The following is a 13947-nucleotide window of genomic DNA, read 5'->3' on the forward strand; positions in this document are numbered from 1 at the left end:
AACATAAGCACATATGGTTTTGAAAATCAGGTAAGTCTAGTTAATGCTAACCCTCTAAAAACATATCCATAAATCAGATATCCATTGTCCAAATGATAAGGATTCATTGAGGTTCAGCTTGAAAGTGTTCTGGTGATTTGAGGCTTGCACTGAGCCCACCAAACTCCTGCAAAGGAGTGCGATGATCAGAGCCAGATATCATTCCAGAGTAAAGTTTGAACATCTCAATCTGATATCCAGGTCTCCCCACAGCCTGCACTTGTGGGTCTTTCCATTCCTACCTCTGCCTCCATCTCCAACATTATTCCCCACCCAGACTATGAGCATCCCTACCTCTTTGTACTTGAACACAGAGTGTATACTAACTTGCAGTATCGATCAATTCTATACTGTGTATATCCTGTTTGCTCAAATAGATGGAAAGCTACTTAAAAGTGGGTGCCATGTCTCCCATCTCTTTGAAACCCCACATTTAATAAATGTTTAAAAAGGTAAAAAATGTCAAAATATTTATAGTATCTATGTATTTGCCCACACATTCTCTTTTGCTATAAGAGCATTTAGTCTACCATGTCTGAATTAGGTAATAACTTATTCATTAACAAGTGAGAAAAATTCCTCATTATAATCCTTGTATTAGGAAATCCACTGTGGGAAGGGATTTCAGGGTGGTTGCTTTTCACTTCCTCCAATAAAATCTTGGAGTTAATAATTTTTTTTTCTGTCCTTTCCTAGGAAAGGTGTAAACCCAGCCTTCTATTCGCTGAGGGCAAAATCACTTCAGCAGCTATAGGTTTAGCCACAGAAAAACTGCTCAGCTTCTAAAAACCAGGCAAACAATTTCTCAAATTGGCAATCTGGCAGCAGTATAACATTGAGGACACTTTCTCAACTCAGCTGAGAAAACTCAGGAAGGACCACATGGAGGAACAGAGGACAAAAGTTTTATGGTCTGTTGGGAATGTGCCAAAGAAAATCAGATAGCAAATGAAATGAGGTTTGTCAGTCACCCCACTGGTTTCAGGGGCACACTGTGCTCACTGCTATTCCCGTGGAATAAGTCACTCCTTGCAGCACCCACCAGCTCAAGTTTAATCAGCCTCACAGCAGCCTAGGAGAAAGCATCACTACGTCCTCTCATACAAGATGGGCACCTGAGGCAACAAAGCTTAGAGGAAGAACTACGGTTACACAGGTAAGGAGAGAACCAAGAAATGGCACTCGTGGGAGGGGAGGAAAGGAGATACCCAGGGGAAAGGGAAGTGAAGCCTATTGAGCAGCCCATGGTGATCTGGTGATCAGTCCAAAGCTGATGAATCCACATGTGACAAGGTTCAGAGACCACCTTCTCCTACTACTCTTCACTGCCAGGCTCCTCATCGCTGTCCTCCCCCAGAGGGAATTCCCTTGTGGGCTTCTGAGTTGCACACATCCGAGTCTCCATGGCGCAGTCCTGGCTCAAAATTGCCTGAAGCAAGACACAGGAAGAGAAATTACTGCATATCTTTTACCAGTCTCCTTGTTCCCTTCCCTCACTAGCTCATCCAAGTCTAGTGTTGCTCAGGAAAGATTCAAGAAACAAGCATAAGATTCTTTTTCTGCTTCATTTGCAGGCACAGACCTCCCAAGGCACCTAGGTGTACCAACCCTGGTCAAGACAAATATCTGGTATGTTTTTAATTGAATCATAACAGTAGTAGTGTAAGCTACAGCAGAGAGCCAGCTGAAACTGGTACTATCCCCTATCAGACCTCCCTGTCTTTTTTCGTCCCTGTGATCAGCCCCTACATCCACCATTAAGCCACCCAGACCCTTAGGGTCCTCATGCTGCAATAAAGTATCTTATTAACTAAAATCACAAGTTATGGTTCTCTTCCCTGGGGTTTTGTACTTTAAAGGATGACCTGCTAAGGATAATGGCAGACATGAATGAGCCCAGTGGAATTTTGCCCACCTTGAGGAGATAATGTGTTAACTCACATTTTGCTGGTAACTGAAGTATAGGATGCCTTTGATGGCCCCTGCCCCCAACTCTTTATAAGCTTCTCATTTTTGTTCTTTACTTAGGGCCCTTCTTAACCACCCAGTATAAGAGGAGAAGTGCTTAGTAAAGAAGGGAAAATAAGGAAGAGCACAAAGGAAAAATAAAGGTGAAAATGGGATCAGAAAATATGGCAAAGCAAAAAAGACTTCCAAAGAGGGAGGAAATAGCATACGATGAAAAGCAATGAGAGATGAAAAACAAACAAATAAACAGAAGATTATTATTCTTTTAGCAACAGTCAGAGCCCCTTACAAGATTTTCCTCCTTGGCTGGGGGGCTTCTCAGGTAGTAGCAGAGAGGAGCATAGATGATGTTGATGACCCCAATGATGACCATAAGCCAGGGGAAGCCAATGGCATGCACAATGGCACCCCCAGTGGATGGGCCTGTGAGGAATAAACCAAATTCACAAGTGTTTATTGACACTTGATCACAAAGAAAACATTATGCAAGGGGCAATGTGTGGCCCAGAAGATGTCCCAAAATCAAATATCTCCAGAACCCTAGGAGAATCAGCCTCTTGGGTTTACTTTCAGCTAGTAAACAGTAGATAAGCACCAAGTCCTGGGTGGTCCCCTCTCCCCTGCCAACATACCTATAGCAAAGCCCATACAAAAAGCCACATCAGCTATGGCATAGACACTCCCATACACTGATGTGTGACGCAGGTCCACCAAGTGTCCCATGATGGGCATCATAGAGGAATCAACCATGCCTGTGGCCAAAGGAAACAGGACACTGTCAGCTCTACCCACAGACCCTTCTCTTTTTTGTGGCACCCTTCCTTCTCCTTCCTTTAGTCTATTCCCTTTGCCTGCTATCCTCCCACTCAGCACTAACACCTATTCCTGGTAAGAGTTAGGAGCCCACACCTTTGCCAGCCACCCTCCTGCTCCTTCTGCCTTTCCATATACCTCCTCTGATCTGACCCAAAGCCAAAATTCAGGGGCTTTTTGTCTCCTTTAGAAGTACTCTTACCTATGGAAAAGCCAAGCCCTGCATTGGGGCCAATGAGACCAAAAATATTGTGAGCCAGAGGAACCTGCAGCAGGGAAGAAGGAAGAGTTTATCAGGAGTCCAATTAGTTACCACAAAACAAAGGGTTTTGACATGATAAGCATTTATTAACTATGTGCTATGTACCACATATATTATCTATCTGGATTATCACTTATCCTTATGAAGAAGAATCTTTACCTTTATTTTAAAATATGAAAGCTAGATTGGTGCCATTTGGGTTAAATGCCCTATCCAAAGTTAAAAAGCTAGTAAGTGGCAAGATTAAGTCTAAATCTCAGATTTGACTCCATTATACATAATAATGGACCTCTTCTATTGCATGAATTCTTCCTCCACTTCCTTTAACCCCCCTCCCAGACACACTTCTGTCCTCACTCTTCACTGAATGGAGTTTCCTCTCTTTTCTATTAGCAACATTCAAAGGTTTTAATTAAATCCTAATTTGGTAGCTACTGGGGCAAGAAGACAAAGAAAAGACACCAACAACCAATTACCTATAATCTAGAGGGGCAGGTGGCACGGTTTGGGGTGCTGCTTCAGCAAGCTTGTGAAACTCATTCTTTTGCCTTCCCAATCCTCCAATGAAAGACTTCCTTTCCTCTTTCACTGCTTCCTTAGGTCCCTCCCTGAGCACCTGTTACCTAAACCTGCTACCCCAACACATTTACCCCTCAGAGGTTTAACATACCATCTAGATGTTTGTGGCTAATAAAATTTTAGGGATTATTCCTCAAAAGATAATTATAGTTTATCAGTAGTTTGGGTTAAGGTTTACTGTGGGCCCACTGTGTGCTGTAGTTTATACGGACAGTCCTATGAGAGGCTATCAGAACCCTCTCTACACTGATGAGGATACTAAACAAAAAGAGGTGACATATCTAACTCAAAATCCCACAATCAGCAAGTGGCAAAGCTGGGAATGAATGTGGAACTCATGCTCCTGATCAAGACTTCCAGCCTTTCTTGAACACGGTACTCAGTGCTTTACAGCTCTAGTCTCATCTCCTTTAAGCCTAGGAGGCAAGTGTGCTTATGATCCCCATTATGGGGAGGAGAAAATAAAGGCTTAGAGAGCTTGAAGGGAACTCTTGAAAATAGGAAAGCTCTTCTTTTTTTCTTTTTCTACCAAACATTCTGGCACCAGAGACTTACACAAGCATTTTATGACTTAATTTACTTATCCCACCCTAACAGGACCTCATAAGGTGAATTAAGTCATTAAATGAACCACTTTGATGGCCCCATAAATAGATGACAACATGAATTGTTTCATGTGGCCATACATAGTGCCTCAGACCTCTGGCTACAGCTGCTCCATTGCCCTTCTTCTCTCCTTCCCCACCTCCTTTAATGGGATGCTTGGTGGCATCTCTCCCAGAGCTAAATTCTTACCCATGCAGAAAGAGTCTTTCCAACAGTCATTGCTAAGTTAAGCTCCTGTTCATTTTAAAGGAAAATGGTCTTTAAATGTCTGGGTCTCTCCCTCTCTCTCTCTCTCTCTCTCTCTCTCCCTCTCTCCTAGACCTTATTATACTTACACAAAGCAAGCTGGTGCCTACTACAATCATCCCAATCAGGGAGCACAGCCACCTGGAAGGAAAGAGCCATCAGCAAACTGTGCTAAAGGGAGAAATCCCTTCTACCTGCCACCCTATCTCCACAACACTAGCCAGTCCTACACCCCGAATTCCAGGAACCCCTTAGGATGTGAGAAGATGAAGACATCTCTACATGATCTGTTTATAACCAGGTGAGCCCTTTCCCTGCCCTCCTCCTTGCCTGGCTCCATATCTCTTTCCATAGTAGAAGCAGAGGAGGTGCAATGGGACATATTCTTTCTTCTCCTAGCAGAGGAATCAGCTTACTCAGAAGGTACTTGCCCCTTGGAAGTAAACTTCAAACTTAATTCATGCTGTTTCCCAATTCAGACTATCTCTCACCTATTCATAGTTTATCTGGTCTTCAAGGTCCATCTCAAAACCCACAAAAAATACCAAACTTCTTTCCTTTTCTGATTTCCTATAGTAGGGGTTTTTAAGCTTATCCTAAAAATCTGTATGCTGAGCTTCAAAGATATAATTGAAAATTGAAGCTGTTCTCACTGTAGTAGAACAAGATCCAGACTCATACTTTTTAGCTCTCAAACCCTTTCCACTTGGTGGCTTCTGACGTACCTCTTTAAAACTCTCTAGGGCTCCAGGGAACATAGCTTCACAACCACTGCCCCCAAAGTACTGAGCTTTTTCATAGTTGTTCTGTGGGGTTATTTTAGCTCTTCAACTAGACAACAAACATCTGGAAAGTAAAGGTTATGCCTCATATATTCACAACCAACTCAGGGTCTTCCTTTATCCATAGCCCCCTCACCACCTACCCATTCCTATCCTCCCTGTAGGCAACTTTTATCCATGTGTACTTGTCCTAAACTTTCAACCTCAGAGAAGCTGTTCCTTATACTAGGTGCAGGGACAACCTCAAAAAGGCTCTCCCATCTTACATTCCTATTACTCTCCACAGATTCCAAGACTACATACCGACCCATCTTGTTGGCCAACACACCAAAGAGGTTGATGCCAATAAGGTAGGACACACTGGCAGGCAAGAAAGCTAGACCTGTAGAAAGACACAGTTCTAAGATTAGCACATGCCCAGTTTACTATAAAATACTTTATTTACTATAAGACAGTGAAGTCTCTCTGTTACCTTCAAGGATTCCAAACCACATTGTTTTGTGTGTTGGAGATCCTTGTGCAAACCCAGAACAGTTAACATGAGGCTCTACACTTCCATTTTCCTCAGGATCTGGGCTTTGTTTAACTTTAATACAATGTACTCCCAGCTCCCCACTTAGATTTCCTAAAGGATCGCCCTAATGAGCCATTCTCCTGTGTAAAATCCTTCTGATTATCAGCATAAGAACATCATCAGCCTTACAGAAAGAAATACGTATTTCCTGGGAAATGAAATTCCTGCCTTGCTATTCACCTTTCTTTCCATTGCTCTGGTAGTGATCTTGGATAAGTTACTAAACCTTTCTGAGCTTTAACATCCACATCTGGCAAAAACAAAGCTATGATTCTATCATACCAATTTACACTGAGGAGCAAATTGGATAGCATATTTTAAAGTATTTTGTAAACTGAAGCACTGGTCACATTGCTTTCTCTGACAGTAGAGTCAAGTCTCTAGAGCATTCAAAGCTTTGAATACACACAGTTCTGGGTTGAAACTGTGGCTTGGCTACTTTTTAGCTCTGTGACTTTGGGCACCTTACCCTCCCTGAGTCTGATTCATTCATTCAGTACTTTTAATGAGCTTTTACTATGTGTCAGGTGTTCTAAGATTAGAGGGGTAAATAAGCTAGACAAAATCTTAGCTTTTAGGGAGTTTACATTCCAAGGGAGAGAGCCAGACAATAAACAAGTAAACAAATGAAGGAGAAAGATAATTTAGAAAAATATTAAGTTGTGTGAAAAACATTTAATGTTGTGGCATGGAAGTGTGATCAGGAATAGAGCTAACTTCAATTTGGTGTCTGGTAAGGCTTTTTTGAAGAGATGTCATTTAAACTGAGATCTGAATAACCAAAACAGAGCATTCCAAGCAGAAACAAACAAATAAACAAAGAAAAATATCTAATGCAAATACAAAGACATTAAAGAAGAAACTATTTGTCTGTTATAGGAATAGAAAAGAGGTCTGTGTGGCTGAAGCACAATGAGCAAAGTGAAGAGTAATAGAAAATGTAGGCCTAGAATTTGGAATTTATTCCAAGTGCAATGGGAAACTTTGGAGGGGAATGACATATTTTAATTTACATTTTTTCAAGCCCTCTGGTTGTGTTTAGAAGAATGGGTTCACAGGACAAGACTGACTATTTGAAGAACCCAGGAAGAAAGAGATAATGCCTCAGCTTAGATGTCATGATGGAAAGAAGTGACTAAAACAAGAGGTATTATTATGGTGGTAGAGTCAGTGGATTTTTCTGTTGGATTGAGTATGGGCATAGTGGGAGTGAGAGAAAGAGAAATCAAGGATCACTCATGTTGTCTTACTCAGTTGGGTAACTGGAGATGGAGGAAGAACTTAGGGAAACATGAAAGGTTTGAAATGCATATTAGAAATCCAACTGGAGATGTCAGGCAGTGGGTGTACAGGTCTAGACTTCCAAGAACAGATCCTAAGCACAGACATAAATGTTTGACTGATTGGTTTATCCATGGTTCTTAAAGCCATAGGAAGGGGGGGTGCAAGATGGTGGAGGAGTAGGAGACCTAAATTTCATCTGGTCCCAGGAATTCAGCTAGATAGGTATCAAACCATTCTGAACACCTACAAACTCAACAGAAGATTGAAGAAAAGAATAGCAGCAACTCTCTGAACAGAAAAGCAACCACTTTCTGGAAGGTAGGACGTGTGGAGAAGGGAATCCGAGGCGGTATTTGGGAAGAATGACCGAGGGGGAAGGTAACCGGCTACCGGCAAGTGATAGAGCAGCGGAGCGCAAAATCAGAACTTTTAGAAGTCTGCTCCGCTGAGGGACTCGCTCCAGTGACTAGCAGGGGGTGGAACCCTCCCTGGGACAGTGTGGTCTCAGGACCCTCAGGGTCACAGAAAGACCGGGGATGCCTGAGTGTGGCAGAGCTCCCAAGTATCAGAGCAGGGAAACCGGCTGCACAGATGGAGCCGAGGAGTGGGCTGTCAGCTCGGGGTTGCCATAAACCGTGATCCGTGGCACAGTCAGGACACTGCTCTTCCAGCAGGGACCCAACAAGCAGCAGATCCAGGGAGACTCCCCTTCCTCCCCCAGGAGGAGTGGCACAGGAGTGCACTGCAGGAATCTGCTGGGTTTGGAGACTCCAAACAAGGTCCTGTGCCAGAGATAGAAATGCTCAGTCACAGGCCAGGTGAGCACGGAGTGCGGCCGGAGACCGGGAAGACAAGAGTGATTGACGGCTTTTCTCTGGGGTGCACTGAGGAGTGGGGCCTTGAGCTCTTGGCTCCTCCAGGGCCAGAGATTGGGAGGCCGCCATTTTCATTCTCGTCCTCCAAAGCCGTATGGAAAGCTTGCAGGAAATAAAAGCTATGAAAGCAAACCCAAGCAGATTACTTAGCCCAGCCCCTGGCAAGGGTGGGGCAATTCTGCCTCAGGCAAAGACATTTGAGAATCAAGGCAACAAGCCCCTCCCCCAGAAGATCAGCAAAAACAGCCAGCCAAGACGAAGTTTACCGATCAATGAGAACGACAAAACCCCAGTGCTAGGGGAATACAGCACATAGAATTCATGGCTTTTTTCCTCCTGATTCTTTAGTCTTTCAAAGTTAATTTTTTAAATTTTCTTTATTTTTTTATTTTTCTATTTTTTTTATTTTTCTTTTTCCCTTTTGCAACCAACATCTTATCAATGCTTTTTTTAAAAATCTTTTTATTTTTCATTTCTATTTTTTTTTAAGATTTTATTTATTTATTTGACAGTGAGAGACACAGCGAGAGAGGGAACACAAGCAGGGGGAGTGGGAGAGGGAGAAGCAGGCTTCCCACCGAGCAGGGAGCCTGATGCAGGGCTTGATTCCAAGACCCTGGGATCATGACCTGAGCCGAGGGCAGATGCTCAACAACTGAGCCACCCAGGTGCCCGTTATTTTTCATTTTTAGAGTCATATTCTATCCCTTCATTGTAGTTAACCTTTTTTTTGTATATATATGTTATCTCTTTAAAATTTTGGGATACAGTTTCTTATAACAGACCAAAATATACCCTAAATCTCTAGTGTATGGCTTTGTTCTAGTCTCCTGCCTGATCACATTCTCTCCGTTTAGTTTTTTTTAATTGTTCTTTCTTTTTTCAACCAACTTCTTATCTTATCAATTCCTTTTATAAAATCTTTTTATAATTTTCACCTTTACAGTCATATTCCATCCCTTCATCGTATTTACCCTTATTTTTATACATATATAAGTTTTTCTTTCTTTAAAATTTTGGGAGGCACTTACTTCTAACAGACCAATATATGGCCAAAATCTAGTGTGCGGCACTAATCTATTCACCAGCCTGATCATATTTGATCATATTCTTTTTTTTTTTCTTTCTTTCCCTTTCTTTCCCCCCCAGTTTCGGGTCTCTTCTGATTTGTTTAGTGTATATTTTTCTGGGTTCGTTTGTACCCCATTAGCATTTTGTTCTCTTATTCATCTATTCCCCTCTGGACAAAATGACAAGATTTTCCATCTCACCTCAAAAAAAAGAACAAGAGGCAGTACCGACTGTCAAGGACCTAATCAATATGGACATTAGTAAGATGTTGGAATTAGAGTTCTGAATGACAATTATAAAAATACTAGCTGGGCTTGAAAAAAGCATGGAAGATACTGGAGAATCCCTTTCTGGAGAAATAAAAGAACTAAAATCTAACCAAGACAAAATAAAAAAGGTTATTAATGAGGTGCAATCAAAATTGGAGGCTCTAACTGCTAGGATAAATGAGGCAGAAGAAAGAATTAGTGACATAGAAGACCAAATGATGGAAAATCAAGAAGCTGAGAAAAAGAGAGATAAACAACTACTGGATCACGAGGGCAGAATTTGAAAGATAAGTGATACCATAAGACAAAACAATATTAGAATAATTGGGATCCCAGAAGAAGAACAAAGAGAGAGAGGGGCAGAAGGTATATTGGAGCAAATTATAGCAGAGAACTTCCCTAATTTGGGGAAGGAAACAGGAATCAAAATCCAGGAGGCACAGAGAACCCCTCTCAAAATCAATAAAAGTAGGTCAACACCACAACATCTAATAGTAAAACTTACAAGTCTCAGAGACAAAGAGAAAATCCTGAAAGCAGCTCGGGAGAAGAGATCTGTAACCTACAATGGTAGAAACATTAGATTGGCAACAGACCTATCCACAGAGACCTGGCAGGCCAGAAAGGACTGGCATGATATATTCAGAGCACTAAATGAGAAAAATATGCAGCCAAGAATACTATATCCAGCTAGGCTGTCATTGAAAATAGAAGGAGAGATAAAAACTTCCAGGACAAACAAAACCTAAAAGAATTTGCAGACACCAAACCAGCCCTACAAGAAATATTGAAAGGGGTCCTCTGAGCAAAGAGAGAGCCTAAAAGTAACATAGGCCAGAAAGGAATAGAGACAATATACAGTAACAGTCACCATACAGGCAATACAATGGCACTAAATTCCTATCTTTCAATAGTTACCCTGAATGTAAATGGGCTAAATGCCCCAATCAAAAGACACAGGCTATCAGATTGGATAAAAAAACAAGACCCATCGATATGCTGCCTGCAAGAGACTCATTTTAGAAGCAAAGACATCCCCAGATTGAAAGTGAGGGGGTGGAAAACCATTTACCATGCTAATGGACACCAAAAGAAAGCTGGGGTGGCAATCCTTATAGCAGACAAATTAGATTTTAAACCAAAGACTGTAGTAAGAGATGAGGAAGGACACTATATCATACTTAAAGGGTCTATGCAACAAGAAGATCTAACAATTGTAAATATCTATGCCCCTAATATGGGAGCAGCCAATTATATAAGCCAATTAATAACAAAAGCAAAGAAACACATTGAAAACAATACAATAATTGTGGGGGACTTTAACATCCCCCTCACTGAAATGGACAGATCGTCTAAGCAAAAGATCAACAAGGAAATAAAGACTTTAAATGACACACTGGACCAAATGGACTTCACAGACATATTCAGAACATTCCATCCCAAAGCCACAGAATACACATTCTTCTCCAGTGCCCATGGAACATTCTCCAGAACAGATCACATCCTAGGTCACAAATCAGGTCTCAGCTGGTACCAAAAGATTGGGATCATTCCCTGCATATTTTCAGACCACAATGCTTTGAAACTAGAACTCAATCACAAGAGGAAAGTCAGAAAGAACTCAAATACATGGAGGCTAAAGAGCATCCTACTAAAGAATGAATGGGTCAACCAGGAAATTAAAGAAGAATTTAAAAAAATCATGGAAACAAATGAAAATGAAAACACAACTGTTCAAAATCTTTGGGATGCAGCAAAGGCAGTCCTAAGAGGAAAGTATATAGCAATACAAGCCTTTCTCAAGAAACAAGAAAGGTCTCAAATACACAACCTAACGGTACATCTAAAGGAGACAGAGAAAGAACAGCAAATAAAGCCTAAACCCAGCAGGAGAAAAGAAATAATAAAGATCAGAGAAATCAATGAAATAGAAACCAAAAGAACAGTAGAACAGATCAACGAAACTAGGAGCTGCTTCTTTGAAAGAATTAAGAATTAATAAGATTAATAACCCCCTGGCCAGACTTACCAAAAAGAAAAGAGAAACGACCCAAATCAACAAAATCATGAATGAAAGAGGAGAGATCACAACCAACACCAAAGAAATACAAACAATTATAAGAACATATTATGAGCAACTATATGCCAGCAAATTAGATAATCTGGAAGAAATGGATGCATTCCTAGAGATGTATCAACTACCAAAACTGAACCAGGAAGAAATAGAAAACCTGAACAGACCCATAACCAGTAAGGAAATTGAAGCAGTAATCAAAAGTCTCCCAACAAAGAAGAGCCCAGGGCCAGATGGCTTCCCAGGGGAATTCTACCAAACATTTAAAGAAGAATTAATACCTATTCTTCTGAAACTGTTCCAAAAATAGAAATGGAAGGAAAACTTCCAAACTCATTTTATGAGGCCAGCACTACCTTGATCCCCAAACCATGAGAAAGAATTACAGACCAATATCCCTGATGAACATGGATGCAAAAATTCTCACCAAAATACTAGCCAGTAGGATCCAACAGTACATTAAAAGGATTATTCACCATGACCAAGTGGGAATTATCCCTGGGCTGCAAGGCTGGTTCAACATCCTCAACAATCAATGTGATACAATACATTAATAAAAGAAAGAACAAGAACCATATGATCCTCTCAATAGATGCAGAAAAAGCATTTGACAAACTACAGCATCCTTTCTTGATCAAAACTCTTCAGAGTATAGGCATAGAGAGTACATACCTCAGTATCATAAAGGCCATCTATGAAAAACCCACAGCGAATATCATTCTCAATGGGGCAAAACTAAGAGCTTTTCCCCTAAGGTCAGGAACATGGCAGGGATGTCCACTATCACCACTGCTATGCAACATAGTACTAGAAGTCCTAGCCACAGCATCAGACAACAAAAAGAAATAAAAGGCATCTGAATCAGCAAAGAAGTCAAACTCTTACTCTTTGCAGATCATACGATACTTCATGTGGAAAACCCAAAAGACTCCACCCCAAAACTGCTAGAACTCATACAGGAATTCAGTAAAGTGGCAGGATATAAAATCGATGCACAGAAATGAGTTGCATTTCTATATACCAACAACAAGACAAAAGAAAGAGAAATTAAGGAGTCGATCCCATTTACAATTGCACCCAAAACCATAAGATACCTAGGAATAAATCTAACCAAGGAAGCAAAGAATCTGTACTCAGAAAACTATAGAATACTCATGAAAGAAATTGAGGAAGACACAAAGAAATGGAAAAACATTCTATGCTCATGGATTGGAAGAACAAATATTGTGAAAATGTCAATGCCTACCTAGAGCAATCTACATTTAATGTATTCCCTATCAAAATACCTTTCTTCAAAGAAATGGAACAAATAATCCTAAAATTTGTATGGAACCAGAAAAGACCTCGAATAGCCAGAGGAATGTTGCAAAAGAAAAGCAAAGCTGGCGGCATCCACAATTCTGGACTTCCAGCTCTATTAGAAAGCTATCATCATCAAGACAGTATGGTACTAGCACAAAAACAGACACATAGATCAATGGAACAGAACAGAGAGCCCAGAAATGGACCCTCAACTCTATGGTCAACTCATCTTCAACAAAGCAGGAAAGAATGTCCAATGGAAAAAAGACAGTCTCTTCAACAAATGGTGTTGGGAAAATTGGACAGCCACATGCAGAAGAATGAAACTGGACCATTTCCTTACACCACACACAAAAATAGACTCCAAATGGTTGAAAGACCTCAATGTGAGACAGGAGTCCATCAAAATCCTAAAGGAGAACACAGGCAGCAACCTCTTCGACCTCAGCCACAGCAACTTCTTCCTAGAAACATCACCAAAGGCAAGGGAAGCAAGGGCAAAAATGAACTATTGGGACTTCATCAAGATAAAAAGCTTTTGCACAGCAAAAGAAACAGTCAACAAAACCAAAAGGCAACCGACAGAATGGGAGAAGATATTTGCAAATGACATATCAGATAAAGGGCTAATATCCAAAATCTATAAAGAACTTATTAAACTCAACACCCAAAGAACAAATTATCCAATCAAGAAATGGGCAGAAGACATTAACAGACATTTTTCCAAAGAAGACATCCAAATGGCCAACAGACCCATGAAAAAGTGCTCAACATTGCTCGGCACCAGGGAAATCCAAATCAATACCTCAATGAGATATCACCTCACACCAGTCAGAATGGCTAAAATAACAAGTCAGGAAATGACAGATGTTGGTGGGGATGCGGAGAAAGAGGAACCCTCCTACACTATTGGTGGGAATGCAAGCTGGTGCAGCCACTCTGGAAAACAGTATGGAGGCTCCTCAAAAAGTTGAAAATAGAGCTACCATATGATCCAGCAATTGCACTACTGTGTATTTACCCCAAAGATACAAATGTAGGGATCCGAAAGGGTACATGCACCCCGATATTTATAGCAGCAATGTCCACAATAACAAAACTGTGGAAAGAGCCAAGATGTCCATGAACAGATGAATGGATAAAGAAGAAGTGGTATATATATACAATGGAATATTATGCAGCCATCAAAAGGAATGAGTTCTT

The 13947-nt window shown here is 41.0% G+C and overlaps 1 protein-coding gene across 2 annotated transcripts in view; it reads right to left on the reverse strand.

Annotated features, from left to right (window-relative positions):
- Positions 1–1300: 1300 nt before the first annotated feature.
- SLC18A1 (solute carrier family 18 member A1) overlaps positions 1301–13947 on the reverse strand; it is a 29673-nt gene continuing 17026 nt past the window's right edge. For both annotated transcript variants that reach the window (XM_032389228.1, XM_032389227.1), the window contains 6 exons: positions 5599–5677; positions 4603–4654; positions 3023–3086; positions 2640–2759; positions 2297–2430; positions 1301–1468 (listed from right to left, as the gene is read on the reverse strand). In XM_032389228.1, the coding sequence (XP_032245119.1) occupies positions 1355–1468; positions 2297–2430; positions 2640–2759; positions 3023–3086; positions 4603–4654; positions 5599–5677 (563 nt within the window). In that variant the 3' untranslated portion in view covers positions 1301–1354. The remainder of the gene's footprint in view (positions 1469–2296; positions 2431–2639; positions 2760–3022; positions 3087–4602; positions 4655–5598; positions 5678–13947) is intronic.

This window comes from Phoca vitulina, unplaced genomic scaffold, assembly GCF_004348235.1.
Source record: "Phoca vitulina isolate PV1807 unplaced genomic scaffold, GSC_HSeal_1.0 scaffold53, whole genome shotgun sequence".
In the NCBI taxonomy this organism is placed as follows: Eukaryota; Metazoa; Chordata; class Mammalia; order Carnivora; family Phocidae; genus Phoca; species Phoca vitulina.